General features: G+C 49.4%; 1 protein-coding gene across 4 annotated transcripts in view; it reads left to right on the plus strand.

Annotated features, from left to right (window-relative positions):
- The window catches only part of HEATR5A (HEAT repeat containing 5A), a 502,340-nt gene extending 480,115 nt beyond the window's left edge, over positions 1 to 22,225 (plus strand). For all 4 annotated transcript variants that reach the window (XM_086936964.1, XM_086936962.1, XM_086936966.1 and 1 more), the window contains one exon: positions 17,821 to 22,225. In XM_086936964.1, the coding sequence (XP_086793090.1) occupies positions 17,821 to 18,128 (308 nt within the window). In that variant the 3' untranslated portion in view covers positions 18,129 to 22,225. The remainder of the gene's footprint in view (positions 1 to 17,820) is intronic.
- The last annotated feature ends 3,014 nt before the right edge of the window (positions 22,226 to 25,239 follow it).

The raw sequence follows: 25,239 nt of genomic DNA on the forward strand, positions 1-25,239 counted from the left end.
CCATTGCTGAAGCTGGAGTGAGCCAGGTCTCTGTGATGAAGTTCACGTCGGGGCGAGGGTGGAGAAGGTGTCCCAGATGTCTGTTTGCAGAGTGATCTGGTATTGATCAGGAGATATCAGAGTGGTTCCAGGGAAGTAACAGCTGGAGTGTGGGTTTCAGTGAGGATGGTCAGTCCTGGGATGAAGTTGAACGGTCCCACTGTGGAGTGGGGTGATCACTGGCAGTAGATGTTGTCGTTCCAGTGCACGGAGGTCTGCGGCTGAGTACCTGTGGGAGTGCCTTTGACGAGCCAGCTGCACTGTGGCTTGCATTAAATAGGTCAGAGCGGGGGAAGAAGGCTAGGGAGGCGAGAAGAGCAGGAAAACGGCACAGGGGAGTAACAGTGATGTGGGCAAGGTGGCGCCTGGGGCACTGGGCCTGGGCCTGGAGTGCAGGAGCTGTTGACTGGGCGGCTGGCTCCTGAAGTAGGAGCTGTCTGGTGGTCTGGCAGTAACCTGAAGGTAGAGCTGGCACTGACCTGTAGGGAGAGCTGGCAATGACCAGGGCCGGACTGGGAACCCAAAGCAGTCTTGGTAATTTTTTTCAGACCAGCCCCGTACGGTACATTTTTCACCACAGTTATCTGAAAACGTTTGTGCTACAAATCTTTCCCCCCTCTTCCCCCAGTAACAAAACCAGCCCCACACTTCCAGCTTCCCAGGAAAACGCCCGATGTAGCCAGTCCAACCATGGTGCTGACCTGCTCACTAAAGCCGCGTTGTGGTTGCAATAACTTGGTCAGGAGAGAGGAGGAGTGCTGGGGAGGTGAGAAGAGTGGGAAAGCAGCACGGGGAGCAGCAGTGAGGAAGGCAAGGTGGTGCCTGGAGTGCAGGGGCGCAGGAGCTGCGACAGAGTCTGCTGGCTGTGGGGCTGGCTCCTGAAGTAGGAGCAGTCCGGTGGTCCTGCAGAGGGAAGCTGACAGCGATCTGAAGGGAGAAATGGCACTCTCACATATCACTGACTATTAGGGAGAACTGGCACTGATTCGTAGGGAGAGCTGGTGTTGACCTTGTAAAGTGTTAGTGAATTGCATGCCTTGCCAGTGGAGGAGCCTTTTATCCAGATTCATGATAGTAGTATCATCCTGAGGCCGAATCAGTTTCTCCAACCAAAGGTTGTCCTCCCATTCCACCTCAATCAAATAATTGACTTGCCTATTTTCTTTCTGCAACCTCCAACAGTAGTTTAAAGAGCCCTGCAAACATTAGTTGTTGGTGCTAATGTATTACATTGACCGTACCAAATCCATTTGCAAGACGAAGCAACTCTTGTTACATCTACAAAACCCCACTTGGTAAATCCAATCTGCAAGCAGGGTCTTACAAGATGGTGAATCGTGTGTTCAGGTATGCTATGCCAAAGAGAAACATACTCTTCATACTGTGCCCAAAGCACAATCTGCCTGACAAAAGAGAGCCACAATAACTTCCCTGAGAAACATACCACTTACAGACGTATGTAAGGCTGCAACATGGTCCACACCACACACTATCTGATAGAGACTTTTAGCCACAGATTCCTTACCTTAGAATTATCACCAGGCGTCCGATAGGTGGCGTCGTTTGGCTCTGTATGACGTCCGTGCCGAAAATTACGTGGGCGGTGCCTATATAGGCGCCACTCGATCACACTGTTGTCAGTTCTTTTCTTTCTGTGCCAGTCAACACAGATCTGGGAAAAGCTGCCCCCAGTCTATTTTTGACTAACATTTTTCAACCTTTTGAGTTTTTTCCCATCTAATGTGGGAGGTATCTCATCCAAAATGGCCGGCTTCAAGCCCTGTGGCTCCCGTCACTGCTCAATGTTGGTGAGTGACCCACACCTTGTATGCCTCTGGTACCTCGAGCACGACCACAAACCAAAGACCTGTTCCGATTGCTGTGCCATGCACCAGAAGGCCTTGAGGAAGCGATCCCTCAAGCTTCTGGCGGCTTGACATGTGACTCAATGATGATCCAGATTCCAGTCGAGAGAAAGGTCCTGGGTTGCGGAGTGCGAGAAGCTTGTCGCACTTTAAGTCAGGCCATATGGGTAAGTCCCGCCACAAGAAGTCGCCGTCGAAGCGTGCTTCAGATTCACCATGTCCATTGGCCAACGAGGCGAGGAAGCGTCACTCAATGCCTGGCTCCGCTGTTTAACCTGGGCTGTCTCTGCGCCTCCCCGATTTTCTGGGAGCCAGAGCATCCCCCACCCAATGAGAGAATTTTAGGAGTCTATGGACCTCCAGGCCCACAAGTTCAGGAGTGGTACCTACTAGATCCATTTGTTTGTTTTTTTACAGACTTTTATATAGCGCAAACTTGAACCGAATCAGGTATTGGAGCGCTTTACATAGCACCAGTTGCATTACATGAGGACACATTCATTTTTGCCCAGAATCACAGGATGTTCAGCGTCCTTGCTGAGACTCGAACCCAGTTCCACAGATTCAAGGTCGACCGCCCTAGCCATTAGGCCAACTCCCCTCCTCTCCATGCCAGCGACTCCGGGCCAGTCTGGCCCCAGCGATCCACAGATGGATTCGGATTGGCACCCAGCACCTTGAGACCCTCATGGGTGAGTAGTTGTGCTTTAACAACCCTTAATTGATTGATTGATTGATTGATGTCGACCTTCCCTAGTGTCGGTCCTGAGGCCGACATTCCCTGCGCCACCTTTCCCATTTACATACCTGCCACTGAGCCGGAGGGGTGTCGCCTGATGCTGACTTGAGACATGCCTTCCAGGCTAGCGCTTGAGCCCTTTTCTCATGTGCTAGGACTCGGGGAGGATTGGGAGGGGTCACTAGACTCTGAAGAATACCAGCCTTATGATACCAACATGGGTTGGTGCAAGTTTTTGGCGGATGTCAGCGGGCTGGATACCTCTCCAGATACTGGCATGCTTTCTTCCCACCCCCCCCAATGTGGCTTCAGTCGCAGTGGTAGCGTGGAGGGCGGCTGGGGTCCTGGACCTTAGCTTGTCCTTGGTGGCATTTCAGACTGTCTTGACAGAAGTGCTTCAGCCGCGAGTGTCTCGTACAGAACCGCTTCTCCCATTTAACAAAGCTTTTACTGATCTCCTGCTTGGGACTTCATCCAAGCCCAACACAAGCGCTCTTGTGAACAGGACAATCGCCACTGTGCTTCAGGGACCCCAAATTCCTCACTGAACACCTTACTCTGGAGAACTTGGTGGTCCAAGTCTCCACTTCCCATGGAAATCCTGGCTCAATCCCAACTGCACCGCCAGATCGGGAATCCAAGAGGCTGGACAACTTAGGCAAGACATTTTTTCTTCCATTAGCCTGGCACTACGGTCGGTAAACACTGCGTGCCTTTTGGGCCACTATTCCCACATTCTGTGGGATATGGTTGTGCAGAGGATGACAACGGTGCTGGAAGAGGCTTGGGCCATGCTCTCCCAGATTGTTGCTGATGGGAGGGATGCAGCCAAGTTCACTGTTAAATGAGGACTGGACACCACCGACCCACTAGGCAGAGCAGTTTCAACAGTGGCCCTGTGATGCCACGCCTGTTTGAGGACTACTCGTTTTTCTGAGGATATCTAAACATCTTTCGTTGACACAACTTTTGATGACTCCTGTCTCTTCAGAGACAAGGCGGATTCAGCGATTGTGCGACTTAAGGTCAGCATGGCTCCGGGCAGGGCCTTGGGCCTTTCCATGGCCCCTCGTCACCATTAATGCACCTTTCACTCCTTTTGTGACCACAGAAGGGGCTTCCAGCCGCATTCTTACCTGTCCAGCCATGGTGACACGCAAGCTTCCTAGTCTCTGCGTGGGTCAGGTAGCCAGCGGTCGGGTCAGTCCACCATCTCCCGGCAGCCGAAGCCTCCAAACCCTCCTAGTCTGCCTGCTTATCATGGGCACCCAGTGGACAGCAGGATTCGCCCTCACCTGCCCCACTGGCAGTCCATAACATTAGACAGGTGGGTTTTGCAGATCGTCCTAAGGGACTACTTCTTTCCCTTCACAGTAGGCCACCAGCACTTTCCGTTCTGTACTGCCCTTTGGCCTCACCAGCACCCACTCAGGTGTTCAGCAAGGTGATGTCTGTGATTGCAGCTCATCTGCAGTGATCAGGGTTTCCAGTCTTCCCCTATCTGGATGACTCGCAGTTGAAGGAGGGTTCGCCCCAGGCTGTCCCCTTCCACCTCCAGACTACCGCGGAACTTCATTGGGTTTCAATATCAACGTGCCGAAGTCGCACCTGACTCCCTCTCAAGAAGGGCCCTTCATCAGAGCTGTTCTGGACACGGTGCAATTTCGTGCCTATCCTCCTGGATGTTGAGTCCAGGATATTCAGGTTGTGATAACGATGTTTGTCGCTATCCTGGATTTTGGTGAGATTGACTCTGAGGCTGGTAGGCCTCATGGCATCCTGCTGGTGACTCTTGCCTGTTGGCATATGCAGGCTCTCCAGTGGAGCCTGAAGTTCCAGCGGGCGCAGCATCAGGGGAATCTCTCCGACATGACCCAGATCTTTGAGGGAACAAAGCACCAATTTGTCTGGGTAGGTGTTCAGATAAGGATGCACAAGATCTGCAGTGGTGGTTAACAAACCACGATTGGGTCAGCAGCAAAACCCTCTCCTTTCCCCTACCAGATCTGACAGTGGTGACCGATGCTGCATTTGTGGAATGGGTTGGCCATCTGGAAGAGGTGAAGATCAGAAGTCTCTGGTCTCCTGCAGAATCTGGACTCCACATCAACCTGTTGGAGCTCCGGACGATCCAGCTGGCATTAAGTCTTTCTACCCTCCAGCAAGGTTAGTGCAGCTGTTCACAGATAACACCACTGCACCAAACAAACAGGCTGGGGAGGGGTCATGGCCCCTTTTTTCAAGCGGCTTTGCATCTCCGTACATGGCTGAAACATCAGGGCATTTCTCTGGTGGTTCAAAATCTGGCGGGCTCTCTGACAGCCAGAGCGGATGAACTCAGACGGAAAAACCTAGAGGATCACAACTGGCCTCATCATGTGGAGGTGGTACAAAGTCTCTTTCAGCAATGGGGAGAGCCTTCGTTAGATCTGTTAGCCACCTACAAGCACGGTCAATGTCAGCAATTCTACGCACTGGAGTTTCCAAGGCGGCTCTCGCGCGGTGATCCTTTTTGTCTCAATTGGAGCTCAGGCCTCCTGTATGCCTTTCCGCCCGATCAGTCCTGCCCAGAGTTCTCAAGAACATCAGGAACGACCAGGCCCATGTCCTCCTTGTGGCTCCTGACTGGGCACAAAGAGTCTGGTATCCTGAGCTGTTGAGCATGGCCATTGGTCTTCCAATCAGGCTGCCTCTTCGGGAAGATATTCTATCACAGCAGCCATGGAGGGTTCGCCACTCGAACCTATCAATGCTCTGTCTTTTTGCATGGATATTTTGTTGCAGAAGTTGACAGCTTCATACCTTTCTCCCAAAGTCTGTGACATTATCTTGTCAGCCAGGTATCCCTCCACTAAGGTGGTTTATGCCTGCCGTTGGGCAGAATTTGTAGCATGGTGTAGAAAGATAAATAGATCTCCTTTCTCAGGTTCTCCTTTTCATCCTTTCTGTTGTCCAGCAGGGCTCTGCTCTAGGCACTCTGAAGGGTTAGCTCTCCTTTATTTTAGCCTTTTCGCAGTTGCCTGATCAGTCATCCCTCTTCAAATCTCCTGTTGAAAATAGGTTTCTGAAGGGGTTACAATATGTTTCCACTTTCTCCTCTCATGCAGCAATGTGACCTAAATCTTGTCCACACTTTCCTTATATGTGCTCCCTTAGTCCTTGTACAACTGCCCTCTCAGGCTCTTTGTCAAGACTGCCTTCCTGGTGGTAAAATATTCTGCCCGGAGTCATCATCCAAGCATCCTTATCTGAACATCTACACAGACAAATGGGAGCTTTGTACGAGAGCTTCCTTTCTCCTGAAAGTGCTCACTCCATTTCACGTAGGACAGTCCATCAGTCTGCCTATTGTTTACGCTCTGCGTCATCCCTCCAATGAAGAGGAGCAACTTCACTGTCTGGACCCAAAAAGTGCGTTGTCGTTCTACCATGTTGGCACACCAGAGTTCTGGGTGGACAGCCAACTCTTTGTGTGGTATGTCTGAGCATAGAAAGGACAGGCCGAACAGAAGAGGACCATTTCACAATTGATTGTGCTCTGTATCAAATTTGGCTAATTCCACTAGAGCTAAAAGTGCAACCACTGTGTTAGCAGCGGAGTTCCGTTCCTCGACATCTGCCAGGAAGTGACATGGGCATCCCTGCACACATTTACCAACCACTACTGCCTGAACAGTCATGTCCGTAGGGATGGGCTCTTTGCCTTTTCAGTCCTGCAGGACTTCTTTGTGTCCACAGACCCACCCCTGGGGAGGCATTGCTTGGATATCTATGGTAAGCTAAGGAATCTGCGGCTAGAAATCTCTATCGGATGAACAAGTTACTTACCTACAGTAACTCCTTATCTGGTAGAGACTATCTAGCCACAGCTTCCTTACCGACTCGCCCATTCTCCCCACTCTGCTAACTGATTTCTGGGGCAAGGCTTTCCCCTTTCAGGGCCCTAGTTTCCCAGGGTTAGAGTACTTTGTGGCTCCGCACTTCTGGTGTGGAAAGTCAGTGCACTGGGGTGACTCCTGTATAGGATTCCATGCACGTCACTTCTGGAGCGGCTATTTCATGTCAGGAGGAGCAGAACGAGGCCACCTACGGGTGTGCAGGAGTACTGCTCAAGAAAACTTCTGGATCCAGTCTGATGCCTGGGGATAATTCTAAGGTAAGGAATCTGCAGCAAGATAGTCTCTAGCATATAAGGTGTTAACAAAGGTAAGTAACTTCTTCTGTGTGGACATTTAAGCCTGACCAGAGCTAGAAGTCGTATGAACTGTCCTTAAAATGTTATTTCACACATCTGAGTCATCTGCTCCCAAGCCACCGCTTTAGTGTGGTTTCTAGTATATGCAAAGCATGTGGTCTTCCACTACACATGCTACGAATTAAAAAGGATTACTTACTTTGTAACTGTAAATTGTAGTGCTGAGGATTCACATGCGCCCTCCCACCTCCACGCAGGTGCTTCAGCAGCTTCACATTAACCACACATTATACTCTCAGACACTGTGCACCTTTAGATGTTTATTGTCCTGTTACACTATACTCACCTTACCTTTCACTTATCCTTTGGGAAAGAAACACAATCTGAGTGAGGTGAATAATCCCGGAGCATTGTGGGTTTCGGGGAGGGGCCACAAGTTATCTCAAAACCAAAACTTTACTAGGAAGAAAAACTCGCAGTGTCAGCACCCACAAAAGATGGCAGGAGTGTGTAAAGCGTATGAATCTACAGCAGTACGCGCTACCAGCAGATAAAAGGAAAGGACCAGTTGGGGGGCGGAGCTAGCCGGCGTCGATGGCGGACGCGTGAGCCTTCGGCTCCTCGCATAGCCCCGGAATAATCCTGTTAAACTATCCTTAATCGTGCCAAACAAGCCTTTGCGGGCTCTCGAACATCTGTTGGCACCCCCAGCTGCCTTTGGGGACCTTTTGGACCGATTGCGGGCGAGCCTTCCCAACTTTTCGAGGGTGCTGCCCCCGGCGGCGCGGCAATGGAGAACTAGGCCGGCAGCCGCGCACTATCCTGGAGAGGTGGCCGGGCGACTATACCGGACGTGCGGCTTCAGCGCTGGGAATGGTCGGGCCGAGCGCGGTCCGAACCATAGCTTGGATTTGTCACTGATTGAGGCGTCCTCTCCTTCCTAGTCGGCGACTGCCCCATGAGTGAAGGGCCTGGAGGCCCGGCAGCGGAGGGAAGCGAACAACACTGAACTCATGCGCCACGAGTTGGAGCGCCCGTTAACTTGGTAACACTGCCGTTCAGGTTCCCCTCTGCGGCGAACCGCTATCCCGACGCCCACTGGTCACGGTGGAGCAAGGTTGACCGGGGCAGGAACTGTGGTCCTGACTGCCTCCTGGGCTATGATGGTGCGAGACTTGCTGCAGTGAAGGGAAGGGCTTCGCCTGCCATTGCAGACGCCATCTTGGTCGCGTCGGACACCCGGAGACTGGTGGCAGTACTTCGCTTGCTTAAGAGGACCCTGGGGTTGCATACGCGGCCTGCTGCCGAAGAGGGGCTCCCCTGCTCTGAACTTCTACACATTGGGGACTGCGATGGGGAAGAACGACACGGCCCAGGGGAAGCTCTCCTTTGAACGGCGCCGGCCAAAAGGGTCGGAGGTGGCGGTGCCGGAAACATCGCCGAAGGGAGCCGCGGCGGCGGCCCCGGCACCCACGGAGCTCCGAGAAATGTTGGCTGCAATGGAGAAGGGCATTCAGGATAGCATTGCATCTGTGGGCACCAAGATAGACGCGCTGTCCTACCGCATGGACCGCATGGCGGAGCGAGTGGACAAACATGCGGAGCGCCTAGACATGGCGGAACGCCGTCTCACCGAAGCTGAGGAGGCCCAAACAGAGTGGGACAAAGAAAGAAAGCAGTTCGATAGACTTTTACATGTTATCCGAGACAGGACAGAGGACTTGGAGGCGCGCTCACGCAGATCCAACCTCCGTATCACAGGCGTAGCAGAAACTACACAAACGGGGAAGATGGAGTTGTACGTGGAGAAACTGCTGAAGCTGCTGCTGGGTGAGGAGGTGTTTTCCCCCATGTTCATTGTGGAACGAGCGCACCGCACGTTGGGCCCACAACCTCAGCCTGGCGCGCCTCCTCGCCCCATTATTGCGAAGCTACTTAACTATCGCGACAAAGACACAGCTTTACGAGTAGCGAGAGAGAAGGGCAAACTACAACTTGAAGGTATGGATATCTCCATCTACCCGGACTTCACAGCCAGGGTGCAGGAAGAAAGGCGACAGTTTGCGCCATATAAGAAACAACTCCGAACTCTGGGCCTGGACTACGCGATGTTGTACCCCGCCAAGCTCCGCATAAACACCGGTGGGAGGTCGTATTACTTCACAGACCCTAAAGAACTTCAAAAGTCCCTGAAGACTTGGACGCGGGAGCGGAAGGAGGCTCGGCGAGGCCAGGAGGATGAAGCCGGCTCGACATCGAACCTGGACGAACAGGACTAGAGGTTACTGTAGCATGGTTTGGAACTCTTCAATGAAGGTAGTCACCTGACCCTGGCACCACGAGGACTCCATGTTTGCAGAGGCGCGAGGGGCCCACATTCGCTGCACTAGGGTTGTTTTGTGAGGGGGTGGAGATGCTGATCGGACACAGGTCTCACGCACTGCTGGTAAGGTAGTAGTTGCAGCGTGGGAGGGTATCCTAGACAAATGCTGCAGAATTGGGGGGGCCAGTATGGGTGAGAGAGGGCTGTTACACTTGCAATTCGAGGGGCACTGTCATGTAAGTGGGGCCGGACTGAGGCGCTGATCAGACATTCCTTCGGAACAGTTGTTGGTGCACTATTTTGGCGCGCTCTGCCCTGGCGCCTTTGGTTGTGCTACTCACTGAGGGGTTAGTGTTGAACTGTTGAACACTATACTGATTGTGGGTTGATGGGAGGGGTTCTTGGGACCTGTCTGACCTGGTTGGGGGCGGTCGGCTGTGGGTGGGTTGGTGCTCGAGGGGTGGGGACTAGGATCTGGTTTGTTGGGGAAAGTTGTTGCCTGGGGTTGTTTTTGGGGTTTGGTTGTTCGGAGTGTGAACTGCCGTGTGGTGCTGTACCTGTTCGGAGGCACCGGCTGGGGATTTTGAGATTATGTGAACTGCTTTGTCCTGCTTCGCCCATCCTTGCTAATTATGCACAAGTGAACCTTTGTAATGTCTAATGCTGCACCGACTTTGCTTACAAATGCCCCGGATAAACTGAAACTGATGACCTGGAATGTGAGGGGTCTGAACGACTTCCGTAAAGTAAGGAAGGTCCTTAGCTATCTTAGTAGACATCACGTGGACCTAGCCCTGTTACAGGAAACGCACTTACCACACTCCAGTAGGATGTTACAATCTAGGGGTTTGGCTGGGAACATAGTCGCTGCGGGCTTCACAACACACGCCCGTGGGGTGTTAATTTGGGCCAATCCCTCATCACAGCTGAAGCTCATACCAGTGCACTCTGATCCGGAGGGCAGGTACGTACTGGCTAGATGTGTGGGTAAGGGCCTAGATCTACTGGTGGTGAATGTTTATGGCCCCAATTATGACCACCCTGAATTCTACGCGACTCTATCTGCTCTTGCCAGGTCACATGCACAGCCTTGGACGTTATGGGGCGGGGACTTTAACTTTGTATTTGACCCGACTGTGGACCGTTCCGCGGGCATTGTTCGGCGCCCGGTGGCTTCGGCCTCATATATGAAAGCTGAAATGACTAAATCAGACTTGGTGGATGTTTGGAGGGAAAGGCACCCCTCGAAGGGCGGCTTTACACATTACTCGGCCTTCCACGATGTCCACACTAGGATAGATTACTGGTTGGCGTCCCCCCAGGTACTTGGTAACATTAGCGCATGCGAGGTCCTTCCACGCACACTCTCGGACCACTCCCCTATCCTCCTACACCTCTTAACGGCCAGGAAGGGGATCCCGGCCTTCACTTGGAGGTTCCCCCCTTTCGCGTTGCTGGATGACGCCTTTAGGGGGGAGAGCGCGGAAGACATTGAACAATACTTTGCGACAAACATAAGCACAGTCGACGACTTCTTTACGGTCTGGGAAGCTTTTAAGGTGTACATCAGGGGGGTGGCTATGTCAAAGCACTCGAGTGTGTTACGCTCCATCAGACGGGACCTCACCATTTTGGAGAATAGGATAGCGGAGCTGGAGGCTAGGCGACTGAAGTCAGGCGGTGATACTGAGGGACCGGCGCTCACCCAACTTCTGTCCGAGTTTCAGGCTCTGGCGGACAGGGAGATCCTTTACATGGGCAAATATGCCACCGCCAGAGTGTACGGGGAAGGGGAAAGGCCTGGCGCGTTACTAGCGCGCATGGTCCGAAGCTCTAGACGCCCACTGGTCGTTGAGGAGCTGAGGACTCCGGAGGGAGACACAGTCACAGATGAGGAGCAGGTACTGGAGACCTTCAGAAGATATTACGCAGGGCTATATCAGTCCAAGACGCAGGGAGTAGAGGACGAAATGGAGGACTATCTAGATCATATTGCTATGCCGTTCCTCAAGAACTCGAATAGGGAATTCTTGATGGCCCCCTTCCACCAGGACGAAATACTGGAGGCTCTAGCGAGTATGAGATCGGGCAGTGCCCCGGGTACGGATGGCCTCACGGTTAGCTTTTATAAAGCCTTTAAGGACTTACTGCTGCCACACTTGGTCGCCCTCTTTGATGCCGTTTGTGAGATTGGTGAAATGCCGACTACTATGCGCGAAGCGCTGCTCATCGCTATCCCTAAACCGGGGAAACCGCCTGACCTCTGCGGCTCGTACAGACCACTCAGCCTGCTGAATGTCGATGCTAAGATTTATGCAAAGTTCATAGCCACTCGGCTGGCCTTACTGGTCCCTGGACTGGTCGCTCCGGAGCAATCCGGGTTTGTCCCGTGCAGAAATTTGACCTACAACATACGCACGGTACTGGGCACTATGCAACATGTCAAGCAGGAGAACAGCGCGCTGGCAATCTTCCTTGACATGGAAAAAGCGTTCGACTCGGTTGAGTGGCCCTTCATGGTACGTGTACTGCGAAAGTTGGGTCTGGGCGAGCCGTTCATGCAGCGGATTGGGGCGCTGTACCATCGGCCCACTGCCAGGCTACGTCTGGGTGATAGGGTGACGGAGCCGATCTACATTGGAAGGGGCACGCGACAGGGTTGCCCCCTGTCGCCGTTGCTCTATGCTCTGGTGGCGGAACCCCTGGCATGTGCCATACGGGAATACCACAGCCTGGAGGGTATTAGCTTCCCCACCTATAAAATAGGGATATCGACTTATGCAGATGATACGTTATTGTATGTCAGAGACCCGGAGGCTAACTTGGCCGCGGTTCTCCGTGAGGTGGTTCGCTTCGGCTCACTGTCGGGCCTGATGGTGAACTGGGATAAGTCGATTACATTCCGCTCACCCCGGTGACACGACCGTTCGCTATGGAGTACCCGCTGCAGTGGTCCTCCGACTCTGTCCGTTACCTGGGCATTCGCCTTCATACAGATCCTGAGATCCTAATTCGGGACAACTACGGGGTGGCATATAATAAATTGGTCGACGACGTCGATACCTGGATCAGGCTTCCGCTCTCCCTTTCGGGTAGAATCGCTTTAATGAAAATGGTGGTGCTTCCCCGATTCCTGTTTCTCTTCCTGAATTTGCCTGTGGTATTGTCGAAGGTATTCTTTAGGCAACTTACCAAAGTCATGATCCGGCTGGCTTGGGGTGGCAAGCAGCCCAGAGTCCGATGGACGACCCTGATACTCCCCTGCGAGATGGGGGGCCTGGGAGCACCGGACCTAGAACGCTATTATAGGGTAGCACAGGCATCGCATTTACACTCGTGGATTCATGGTGATGCTCGGACCCCGCACCTCATATTGGAGCGGCTGTTTGCGGACCCGCTCCCTCTGCCTGCCACTGTCTGCCTGCCCACGGACCGCACGGTTGGCCAGATGGACTCACTTAAAGCGACCAACCATGCCTGGAACTACTTGATGAGTTCTCGTGGCTGCACATTACTATACTCCCCTTTGCTGCCTGTCGAGTGGGCCCTTTGGCTTGACCCGTTGGGTGAAAAAGGAGTGATTAAAGCCCTGCGGACCCTTGGCATAGTGAGAATGGAGGACCTGTTCGCGGATGGCTCACTTAAAACCTGGGACCAGTTGACTGCCACGGAGTCAGGCCCCACCCTGCTACAGAAATTCCAATATAAAAAACTCAGTTCTGCGTTCCGTGAAATTTTATGCCCAGACTTGGAGGAACCGGAGGAGGTCCCGGAACTGACCTATGTAATTAAATCCACCTCGTCGGCGAAGCTCATTTCGCAGGTTAACAAGTTGGGTGTAGTGCATCAGCGCCTACAGCCTTCTAAGGCCAGGGAGGCCTGGCAGGTTGATTTTCAATCCCCCATAGATGATGTTATGTGGCGATACTGCTGCTCCAGCACGCGTAAGATTTCCTTGAATGGCAGGCACCGGTTGGTGCATTTCAAATACCTGCAGCGGGTGTACTATACGCCTGAGCGTTTGCACCGCTATGGCCTTCGCCCCACAGCTGAATGCGAGCGCTGCCGGACAATGGTGGCGGACTTTTTCCATTTGGCGTGGTTATGTCCTGGGGTGCAGGCATTCTGGGGGGAGGTGTTTGACGAACTAGACCAGATTCTGGGGGAGACTCTTCCCCGCACTCCGGCGCTAGCGCTTATTGATTATTCTAACCCACTGGCCCCTTCTCAGCGTCGTCTGGTGGACATGGCGCTGCTGTTGGCGAGGAGGGTGGTGGCGGCTTGCTGGATGCGAGGGCCCCTGCCAACCAAAACGAGATGGATGCGAGACCTACAGTATTGCTGCACCCAGACAGAACTATACAGCGACCTGTTACCGCCCAGGAGTAGGCCCAAGAATTTCTGGGATCTTTATAAAGAGCACCTACAGAAGGGGGAGGAGGAAGGCTCTGACACATCCGAGGCGGTTGAACTACAGGATAGGGTGGGGGAGTAAGGTTCTGACTGTGATCATCGCTATATAGTAGGGGGGAGAGCTGGGGGTGCTCCGAGTTGAGTGGGGGCTGCTGTGAGGATTCTGAGCTGAGGGGAGAATGGGGGCTGCCGGGGGGGACCATTCCCGGAGGGAGGATAGACACCGGACACAGAGTAGGTACACATGGGGACATGATAGTTGGGGCTGGGTTGGCAGACACACAGACACACTCTAGAGGGTGGGATGGGAGTTTAGTTGGGATTGTTTTCTTGACCTTGTTTCGGTGTTAGATCTGTTGACCGCGATTGCAGTAGTAGATTGCCAGTTGCCACACCGCACCAACACGTAGCTTGCGACATAACACTTCTAATGGCACTGTTATACAATCAAAGCATTACCACGCCGCCGGGCCCATGGGATGCCGGCAATAAGGCTGTGTACGGTCTAGTACTTTGCTGCTCTTGTGATATTCATAATGTATGAGGAAGTACACTGTGCCCATGTGTTACACTTGGTGATGTCAATGGCTTTGCTATCAATAAAGGTCTTTTTTTTTTTTAAAAAAAAAAAAGGAAAGGACCAGTTTTCCTTTTGATGGATAATGTACCTTACTGTGGATGCCTCCCCACACTCCCTCCTGCCTTTCGGGTAGTGTTCTTCATGAGAATGTTCTAAGGCATTGAACTTGGTGAGTTTGCTGTTGGCACGATCTTTTGTTTCCTTTCCTTATGCATCGATTCTGCATGGGGAAAACAAAAGTAAAGATAATGTCATCACTTCATGGAAGGTTGGAACCACCATTGAAGTCCAGTGAGGACTCCCTTAGCAGCACAGGAGAGCCATTGCTAGAGCCCGAAGTTTCGGAATCCATGCTAGAGAATATTCCTAATGTGTGGAATTGACAACTATAGTATCTACCAGAAGTACCGCTACAGAAGTCAGAAACTGCTTAGTGACTTGCTTGCAACGCTGGTTTTGCATCTTGAGAGCTTTTCATCTTCAAATATACAGCTAACTGCTAAATGGCTGAAGTGGCAACTCGCAAAATCACAGCGAGAGGTTGGCTTGAGAACCGTTACAAATATAATCTCAATCTACGAATATGTTTATTTTGTCTGTTTTATATATTGGAGGCCCAGCTGACATTTACTTTTTCAGCTTGAAATATCACCCCTTTCTTGTGAATCATACACAACACTCAAAACATGTTAGTTGTTCTGTGTAGCTCAGTTGGCATTTGTCTTCTGTTATTATGCATTATTCTTTTCTGCCTGTTCAGTTGTTCTTTTCCCTGCTGAAGTGTAGATGTGACCCGTTATCTGCCTACATTAATTAAGTTTTTGCTCTTTCACTGGCTGTCTTATTGTCGCCCCTCATCTTCCTCGTCTACATGCATACGTTTGGTTGCATTCGTTTGTCACCTTCTGTTAGTTAGGCTATTGTGTGTACCCGCGGGTACACATGTATGTGTCATATTTCTATAACCCAAACTTAGCCAAAATACAGTGACGTGCTGTACAGGCTCAAAGGCAACAAAACCCTCCAGAAACAGTCAACAAGTGATTGGCAAGGGAGCTGGTTTCAGGGAGCAGGGGTGTACTTTACTGTTACTGCATCGTGATGTAGGGTTCTCGAAATAGTGTCGCTTCAACTGCTACCTCATTTGGAGCGATGTTGTGACCCTCCTAAAGGATACAGCAGTGTTTTTCCAGTTCCTATGTGCATAGATAGAAAAGGCATGTTGCCTTCATTCTGTTTTTGCTACACTTACTTGCCTCCAGTCTGATGGTGTCCTGGCGGTCTGTCTGCTGACAGCCACCGGGGATGGTGAGCTTGTCAGCGAGACAGGGGCGCGGCTTGAGATGCCTTGGAAGATGGCTTGGAGAAAATTGGAGGCGGCAAGAGGAGCCAGTGGAGTTCCATCCGGGAAGGGGTGAGGTTATATTTCTTTAGACCGTGGATGAGACATGCAGTGGCGTGTAGGGTGCATGTGCTCATTTCCCAGTATGAGATCAGCTGGTATGGTTTATCTGCCTCTATTACTTCAGCCAGCATTTTCTGTTTGCCTGTAATCGCTTATTTTTACTTGTCTGTGCCTCCTATGTCCTGCTGTATTATTACTTTTATTTCTATGTTTAACTGCCGGTGGTCTGTTGTCTTTAGTCTCCTTGCTACTGCTCCTTAATTCATGTGACTATAGAAACACAACTGCTGTGTGTCTCCTTGTAGGACTCCGCTTGTCCACAGTCCTTTGTCAGGTTTTTTTTCTAAACCTTTATTGTTTTATAAACAAAGAACAACATGAACCAATGTTGCACCGCAACCAACGGCTGCATCCATCAACTGGGAGTTTAGCATCGTTGCATTTGACTTTCCTCTGCCACCAAACATTCAGTGGCATCCCAGACCCAAACACCCTCTGCAGGGGCCCTAACCGCCATCCAAGTGATGTCCACCCGCCCCCTCGCCAGCACCAGTGCCTACTGCAAGAGCCTGTACGTCACTTTGCATCTCCTGGGGCACCCCAAGTTGCCCAGGAGTAAGAGCTGCAGTGTGAGCTTGCAAGTCAGCATTGTGGTGCGGGTCACCCTCTCGATAACTCTCGCCCAGAAGTCTCTCACCAACAGGCAGCTCCATTTTAAGTGCATGAAGTCTGCCCCTTCCGCTCTGCATCAGGGACACGCAGCAGGGCGCTCGGATTGGTTCTATATATATCTACAGGGGGCATATAAGTGTGGTGCTCAAAATTAAAGTGCTATCAATTGGAACTGGGCATTACTGGAAACAGACTTTATTAACGCGCATAGTCGAGCCCAGTCCATGTTCGAAAATGGGGCCCCAAGATCTGCCTACCAAACATTCCGAACTCTTAAAATGTCACTGATCATATCGATTCTTGTAAACATACGCAATAAGGTGTTGCCTGACCCCAGTGTCAATAGCGCCCCACGTGTGGCCGATGCAGGTGGCGCCACCTGATAAGATGTCCAAACCTCCCTGACTGTATCCGATGCACCAGGCAAAATTGCCAGGTTCCCAGCCCTAACAGAGTCTGCCCCTCCACAAAGGATATAAAGACCTCATTAGGATACAGGCCTCTGACCAACTCACTGCCTCCCTCGAGTCAATGCTGAAATTAAATGGCTTCCTCCATCTGGTGGAACAACCCCAAGACCCACAGTGACAACTCCCTATGAAATGAGGCCCTCCTGATCGCCAATGTTACTAACCTCTGCCACACTGCAGCCGAGTAGTCATGTCAGATCAGTTGTTTATCTTACCGTACAAAATTAGTTGTCAACCACTTTGTCCCTGCTCAGTTCCCCTTAGCCCCCCTACATGAGCTTCATAGCTGTTCATTTCCCTAGGGATAGCTGCGGTTGGTATGTTTCCTTGTATTTTATGTTTTTTGTAGTAGATTATTTTTTCTCACAATTAAAGTTTAGTCTTCTCCCTCTGTTCCCTGTATACGCACAAATTAGTCTCTGGCCACCTGTTATTACATTGTCACGCATCCCCTTGTGGGAGCTTGTTTGCTGCCTTTTGACTCCTAAAAGTTTGGTTCCATCATTTATCCTTCTGACTTTGTCCACTTACTATTCTATATGTGATTCTTTGTCTCAATTTGGGACTTTAGTTGTCCTTTGCTCTTTTGGGTTCACTCATTTACTAATTTGTTCTTGCTAGCTTAGTTGTTTGGTTATTGTTCTCCTTGTCTCTGTAGAATCTCAGTTGTCAACATCTGACTTGCTTTGTTCACTCATTTGTCTCCCTACTCCATGTACTAGATCAGCTATTTGGTTTCCGTTTAAGAGATTGTCTTTCTTAAGACACTCGGTAGAAGTGTAGTTGCCATCTTTTGCATTCTTATCAGTGTGCGCCAGTGGGGGCTAGATTGTTGTTCGGTTGTTCTACTCTACGTGCAAGCTTAATAGCTTTTACTTTAGAACTTTAGTTGTAAACCTTTTAATCACTATTGTTGCTCACTTCTGTATTTGCATAACTATCCTTGTTTCCCAAGGAGCTCATTTGTCTTTTTTGTTTCTGTATAAAATTTTGATTTTCATTATTTGTTTTCCCTCATTTCAGCTCAGTTGTTATTCTGTCTTATTGCTCAGTTGGTCTTTATCTCTCTGCTGAAGCTCATTATAAGATTTCAGTTCTCCTCCTTTTATCTTTGTACAGGATCGCAGTTAGTGACCTTGCTGCTTCCGGTGCTGATTTCCTTCCTCCTGGATGAGAACACACTAGGATCTGCTTCACACCCAGCCCGGAGCCTGCACGAGTTTGCTCTCCATAACCTGATGCAAATTGGACCTCAATATTCCTCAGTCTTCAAGAGCTTGATGGCCTCTTCCCCAACCATGAAAGCGCGACTGGAGGCAGCTGTGAAAGGAAACCAGGAAAGCTTGCGCTCCAAAGCAACTCCCAGACATCCTCAAGCTCCAGGGAAGAGTTCCCCCAGCATTCAACTCAAGACCAACTTCCTGTGAGAGGTCACTAGACACAGGAGAGAATCTGTGATCATATAAACAAGTGTTGCACTGTGCTGTGCAGTCAACAGCCAGAGATACCAAGACATGCCTTTTTATGTGAGGAGAGGGCTTAAAGGGGACTACTTTATGGTAAAAAAAAAATATCTAAAAAATGCGCCCTTGAGGCTCCTCCCTTTGATTGCTCTTGTAATCCTCTGTTGTTGGGCAGCACATCAGTCACCGCCTGTCAGCTTACATGGCTGCCATTGGTATCCACCTGAGATGTCCAAGCAGATGAAGTTATCATTGCCTAATGTTTAAGCATCCGGGGGAGTCATTGCCACGGTATGTGGAGCTCACTGGGCTTTTGAAGTCATTGTCTCATGATGATGATGTCATTGTGACCGAGTCAAAGATGGTCTTATTGTAATCTCACTGTGACTCTCATTGCTTTCTTAAGATATCACTGTGGCCGGGCTCTCGTGTCTTGGTATTACGATGTCACTGTGATTGGAGTGGTCCTTGTCAGGAGTTGATGCAACCTTGACTGATCATAAAGTTGGAGGAGGTCACTCTCCCGGTCGGCTGATGTCACTGTGATTGAGGGACCTTCAACAGGCTATCAGACATCCTCCGAAATGAACAAAGAATGATTTTCCTTCTTTTTTGTTTCCTCGGAAAAAGTAAAATCATGAGTTTTGTTTACACACTGTATACTGCGTATCATACACCCGGCTGTGGCACAGTTTGAAGTTCTGTTTGTGTTAGACCTTAGCGTCTTAGGTAGATTGTACTTGTACTTTATGTTGTAGTGAAGCCGCTTTGGTCAGGATACACAACGCTCAGGAGGGTCTGGGTGGGATCACCCTCAGCCCATCAGAGGACAGAACAGTCTGTAGACTCCTCTTTACTTTTTAACGCCACACACCGAGAGGTCTGTGTGGGGTTACCGTCACCCCACAAGAAGGGACATACTTCTACAGACCATGCATCAGTGTCACAAATCACACCCTGGATTGGTAAAAGGAGAGAAACCAGTCTACAGAACATGCATCAGTGTCACAAATCACACCCTGGATTGGTACATCTTCACATTAAAAGGAGAGAAACCAGTCTACAGAACATGCCTTGAATGGGGTACATGCTCAGATAATTAAAGAAGAAACAATTCTACAGACCATGCTTCGCTTTTGCAGATTCAAGAACTGTTCTATTGCATCCTGGGACAGTGGATTCTATGGTAAATACTAGAGAGGTGGAGAACTGCTTTGCGAGTAATTCAGAGATTCAGCAACTAATAATTCTGGGATATTTGGGGTTCAGTTCAATTAATCTACCAATTTATTCTGTACATGAACAAATAGCTAAATGCTTTTATGGTGAAGAATTAAGACCATGGCAGAAACATTTTCATGTGGAAGTAAAAATACTTTCAACCTCAATAGGACGATTCCATTCACTGATTCAAGATGTAAACATGCTTTTGGTTAGGTAGCTTACAACCATGGCCTGCAACCCTTTCTGCTGGATGGATGAACGCTAACAGTATGAGCTGCAATAACTGGTGTTCCTTCTGTTCCAGGGTAAATCTGAGTACACTGATCATTGACTGTTGTCCGTGTCCCGAGCAGTACTCGTGAAGGGTCCCTGGACTATAGCCGGCCCTTTCTTCTATAGATTCCTTGCACTGATCCAAGCATGAGGAAAGGATACCATTAACTGTCTACCAAGAGCACAGACTATAAACCCAAACTCTAAAGCCTTCATCAGGCTACACCCAAAAAGGGCTTTTTTTATTCTTCGACATGGAGGAACCTAAACCATGAAGCACAAGAAGTATAAACTGAGATAGTTCAGTGAAAACCGAAGGACCTGCCTTTTTTCAAACTTGTTCCAGTGTTGGGCATTTCTGGTAAAATCTGTTTTTGTCAGAAAAGGAAAATAATTTCTCTTTGAATGTATTTGCACAATTGAGATATCAGTGTCTTCAGATGAGCTCTCACTGTAGCCCACTAGGCAACAGATTATGAAATGAAGGGAAGACTGTACGCCACTCGAACAAAGCACTGTCTTAGTTTGGAGCTGCAAAGGCCTTGACACATTTTTCCTTGGGGTGGGCTTGCCCATCTCTCTCTCCACACCTCCTTCCACACCCCTCTGCCAGGCTCGGTACGGCCTGCTCTTGCCTTATCCCAATGGGACAACTATGGGGACTATGTGAGCTCCATTTTCTGCTTACCCTTTAGTGACACGCTTACACAAACGCGATATTTGCAAAACCTTTGGACTTTTCTTCTGTTCTAGGGAAGAGAAACTCCCTCTACAGTACCCAACCAACTTGCTGCACAGGTCACTCTGGTCTTTTATCTGTTCTAAGCTGCACCCTTGTTATGGTTGACTTAGCTCTTTGTTGTATGTGTGTTCACCCATGTGCCCTTGGTGAAGCTTCTATTCTCTTAAGGAGGTGTTATCACGTTCTCAGTGTTACAGCAGTTGGATAGCATCATATTTATATGGATGCCAGGTGAACTACCCCAACTGCAGCTGGATGTGATGGTCAGTCGTAGTTGTGTGGAAGTAATCGGGGAGGGGACAGCCACCCACAGTTTTTAACGTTTTTAAACATTTGAAATTATCATCAAATCTTAACTTTAATTTTTTATTGTCTCAAACATTTATTTCAACATTAATTGATAAACCCTAACATAATAAGGCTGATTTGGCATCATGTTGCCATTAATTAATCACTCATCAGTTGATAGGGATATGATCTGAGAATGAAATGAGGTCCAGGTACCCGCGCTCCACCCCCATCCATCTGACCACCAGAGGCACGAACATCAGCAGCACCCGTGGCAGCTGGAGGGCCGAGATAGCAAGTGCCTAATGAAACCCACCAGACAAACCTCGCTCCCTTGATCTTTCGAAGGCCCAAGGAGTTGGCTTTTTCCAAACTTGAAACCCTCTTAACTCCCATGTCGCTATTCCACAAACAAGTCCTGACTGCACCCCCTATCCCTCACCCCAGTCCTAAAACCATCTTGAATTGAACCACACTCTCACTATCAGAATAACTCCAGATTGGAATGTGGCAACAGCTTTATGGTTTAATATTCCTTTAGATGAACATTGCAAAAGATACACCCAAACCTCTGTTTTCCTGTCTCCTGGAAGCACAGATTATCCTTAAACCCCGTATAGGGGATGGGAATGCTGGAGGAGAGTGTCTGAGGCGTAGGGCGTTGGTGAGGGGGGTTTTGTTAGGATGTGTTTAACAACTGGACTGCAAGAGTATCCAGTTACACTAACCTATTACAGTGACTATTTCCACCCAATTAGTGTTTACTAGTAGGTTTGATTCATATAATGGGATTAACTGGGTTGCAAGGATGGGGTTTGCAAGATTCACACCAAAATTAGCAGGTCTTGGCAGCTTGGGGTATTGACCCTAACCAGGGAGGCTGCTTGGGGATCCTACTCATCAGTCCTAGCAGCAGCAAGTGCGTACTGTTCCTCAGTTTGGCAGCCTGACCACCCTAGGACAGTTCATCATTGCCTTCAACTCATTATCCCGACTATGGCCCAAAAGAAACTCAAAGTATGTCTAACTTGATGAACTATTCACTTAGGGTTCAAGCTTCCCTTGATGTCAGACCTTTACTTGATGTCACAAGCGGGCACCTGTGCGTAGGATACCATTTTGCCATGAACTAACAATCATGGCATGTTTAACCGCACTGATAATGCAAAACAATGTAGGATTCTGAGTGAGACGCCTACTATGCTTCCAGGAATACCTCTTATGTGTCAGCACACTTCTTACATGTATTCAAGCTGTGCATTCGTGTGGTTTGTGCCCCAAAAGCTTTCTTTTCATTTGGTTACACTAGTGTTAATTCTGCAAAAGCCGCACACTGTGGCGTGTTGGTGATGGCCCTGCCCTCTGGAGAGGCATCAAAAACCAGGGAAAGGAAGAAAGTGTCAAGTCTTAGTCCGTATTGTGTCTTACTAACTGTACTATATGTACATAAAACTGTAAAATAACAATTTGACCAAAATTCTAACAAAAGTATGTTTTTTTCTAATGTGCCTAAAATTAAAATCTTATTTCTGGACATTCAGCTGGTTGTGCTTTTTGTGATAGGTGGTGCTTCGTCAGCCTTTTATTTCAGGGGAAAAGAAATAAAAAGATAGAATAAACTAGAAACAAAAATGTAGTAAAGTAAAAAAAAAAATTACTTCAAACCCAGCGATATACAAGACTTCAAGACTTGATGAAAATGCATTGGTTCTATTTGGGTTGAGGGACGGATCAGGGAAGAGTTTAGGGTTACTTCTAGTTTAAATCCAGGGATTAGATATAGAGTTTAAGAAAGATATGGTGTGAGGTATAATACAGGGTAGAATGTATGGTTTGGGCCAGAGTTGGGCATGAGGTAATGTATTGTGTAGGTTTAAGTCCACTTTAAGGCTTGTGTAAGGGTTAGAGTAATAAAACATGGGACGGTAGGGTTGGGTTTGGAGTAAGTAATGGGGTTAATGGAAATAGAGTAATAGAAGGTGTAAGTGATGATGTAAGTGAAAGATGTGGGAAAAGGGTGGTACGAGAGATGATATGGGGGCAGCCGATGTATGGATAACAATGTATAGAGGGAGTTTAGAATTAGGGATGAGGAAGGGAGTACTGGTGGGTTAGGTTAAGGCTTAATGTACTTCTGTGTACAATGTACAAATCTAGTTATAAAAGTACTGTTATTTGTGATGGAGACTTGTAACCGCAGATTCCTCACCTTGTGAATGTCCCCAGGTGCCAGACTGCATTCGGAAACCTCACATCAATTCTCTTGCTCGTCGGTGGGTGACGTGCTGCTCTGTGCCGCAGATGTGACGTGGGGCTCAAATATATGCAATACCCTGTGTGCTGACATCAGCTCCTTTCTTTCCTCGCCTGCTGACACTGCTCCAAAGCGGACAGTGCTGTCTTCCTCAAGAAAATATTTTGTTCGAGGCATATGAGCTGCAGATTACACACTGTGAATAAGTCGCCACCTAGTGTTGGGCCTGATTTTTGCAGTTGTTTTTGTCCTGGAAAGTCTTTGGAAGTTAATTGTTAACTACAGCTTGTATGGCGCCAAATCACCGTCAGGTCTCTAGGCGCTTTTGACAGAAAGGAGTCATGAGATAGGTGACCCCTCCTTTGGATCATATTTCGCATGGGCATCGGCTCCATCCTCAGATTCTTTTCCGCCAACGGGCTTGGATGTGTTTCCTGCACTCCGGGTTGGAACCGATTTTCCTTCGGTGCGCAATTCTCACCAATTTTGACGGTATTGTTTCGAACGCGTTTCCAATCAATGCTACTCTTCAACTCCTAAGTCTTCGATTCCGGTCGTCGACAAAGGCATTCGGGCCTACCCAGGCCTCATCTTCCAGCTCATGGAAAGGACGCCATTTAAAAAATGTTCTCAATGTGGGTCGAAGTTTCCCTACACCAATCTCCATGAGGTGTGCAACCTTTGCCTCTCACCGGAGCTCGAGGCCAGAGACTGTTCCGCTTGTGCCTCCTTCCGCTCCAAGAAGACGATTCGGGACCGACGAGCTCGAAGAACAATGGCTCGCTCGTCTGCTTCGATCCCAGACGACATCTTCCAAGAGTGCGTCGACGTCCCAGAACAGGAGCAAGAACATGGCGTCGACAGCAACTCCGAGGCCGAAGACTCAGACGTCAAGGACATCACTCCAGCTCAGCGGGTCATGAGTACACACGTCGACCCCAACCCTTCCTCAACACCCTCCAAAAGGCTTCGGTCACACCCTCGCCCCCGGTGCACACCGAGACACTGCTTCCCGCACCCCGCATTCGAGCTCGGCAAATAAGTCTAATAAGCCTTTAGGTGACTCGGGCTCAAGTCAGCCTACCCCCTGTGCCGGCGCACACCTACTGCACCGAAAAAGAAGCAATCTTCTTCCTCCATGCCAGCTGCTTCCACATCTTAGCACTCTGTGCTGAAGACTACCACTGGCTCCTCGGCAGCAAAACCACACTCGGAGCCGAGCAAAAAATTGCCACTCAAAGTACCCGACTCCCATATTTCGGAGCTGAAAAAACCCTCTGAGACGAAAAAGCCAAATGTTCCACTGGCCAAAGAACATGTTTCAAAGCCGAAAGATGCTACCGGCTCGGTGCCGATAAAAGCCTTCAGCACCGAAGGATCTACCTCTCACAGAGACTGGTTAAAGATCCCAAAACTGGTCGACTGACACTTAGTTCTAGAAAAACGACCATTAGACACGCCTGCACTGGCTCCTCATCCTAAGAAGGACATTGCAACCTCTCTAAGGATACCTCCTCCTCCTCCACCTCATACTCCTACACCATCTACTACTCCGTTAGCAGATGATGATAATAGGGATGACACCTCGGATGACACAGGGGGTGGTGCAGATAGTGAGCCACCAGATAATTCTAGTCCTCCAGGCTCACCTGACCCTTGTAATAATTATAGCACCCAAGATGTCCCTAACATCCCACAAGATGACATATATCCCTCGACGCCTTCCCCACCAGAGGACACTATGGAATTTAACCAACTTGTACATAGGGCAGCCCAATATCATGGGGTTGGCCTACATACCGACCCAGTAGAGGAAGACTTCCTTATGGATACCTTTGACACCACACAAAGGTCCGCTTCAATTTTACCCATGCTTAAAGGGGTTATAAAGCATGCACCAGAAGTCTTCAAAGATCCAGTTAGGGCTCGAATCATCAACCCCCGAATTGAGAAGTATAAGGCTGCCCCCTCAGATCCAGCCTACATTAAAGAGCCTGCGCCATTAGACTCCCTTGTAGTCTCCAACGCACGCAAAAGAGCAAATTCACAAACATCAGGTGAGGCTCCTTCACCATATAAAGAGTCTAAGCTCCTTGACGCATCAGGTAAAAGAACAGCGTCACAGGCTGCAAACATTTGGCGTATTGCCAATTCTCAGGCACTACTTGCAAGATACGACAGGGCACATTATGACAAATTAGAATCCTTAATGCAGCACCTTCCAGATAAATACAAAAATAGGGCTAATGAGCTTATACAAGAGGGTACAAACATGACCAATTCCTCTATACATT

This window comes from Lissotriton vulgaris, chromosome 9, assembly GCF_964263255.1.
Source record: "Lissotriton vulgaris chromosome 9, aLisVul1.2, whole genome shotgun sequence".
NCBI classification, from domain to species: Eukaryota; Metazoa; Chordata; class Amphibia; order Caudata; family Salamandridae; genus Lissotriton; species Lissotriton vulgaris.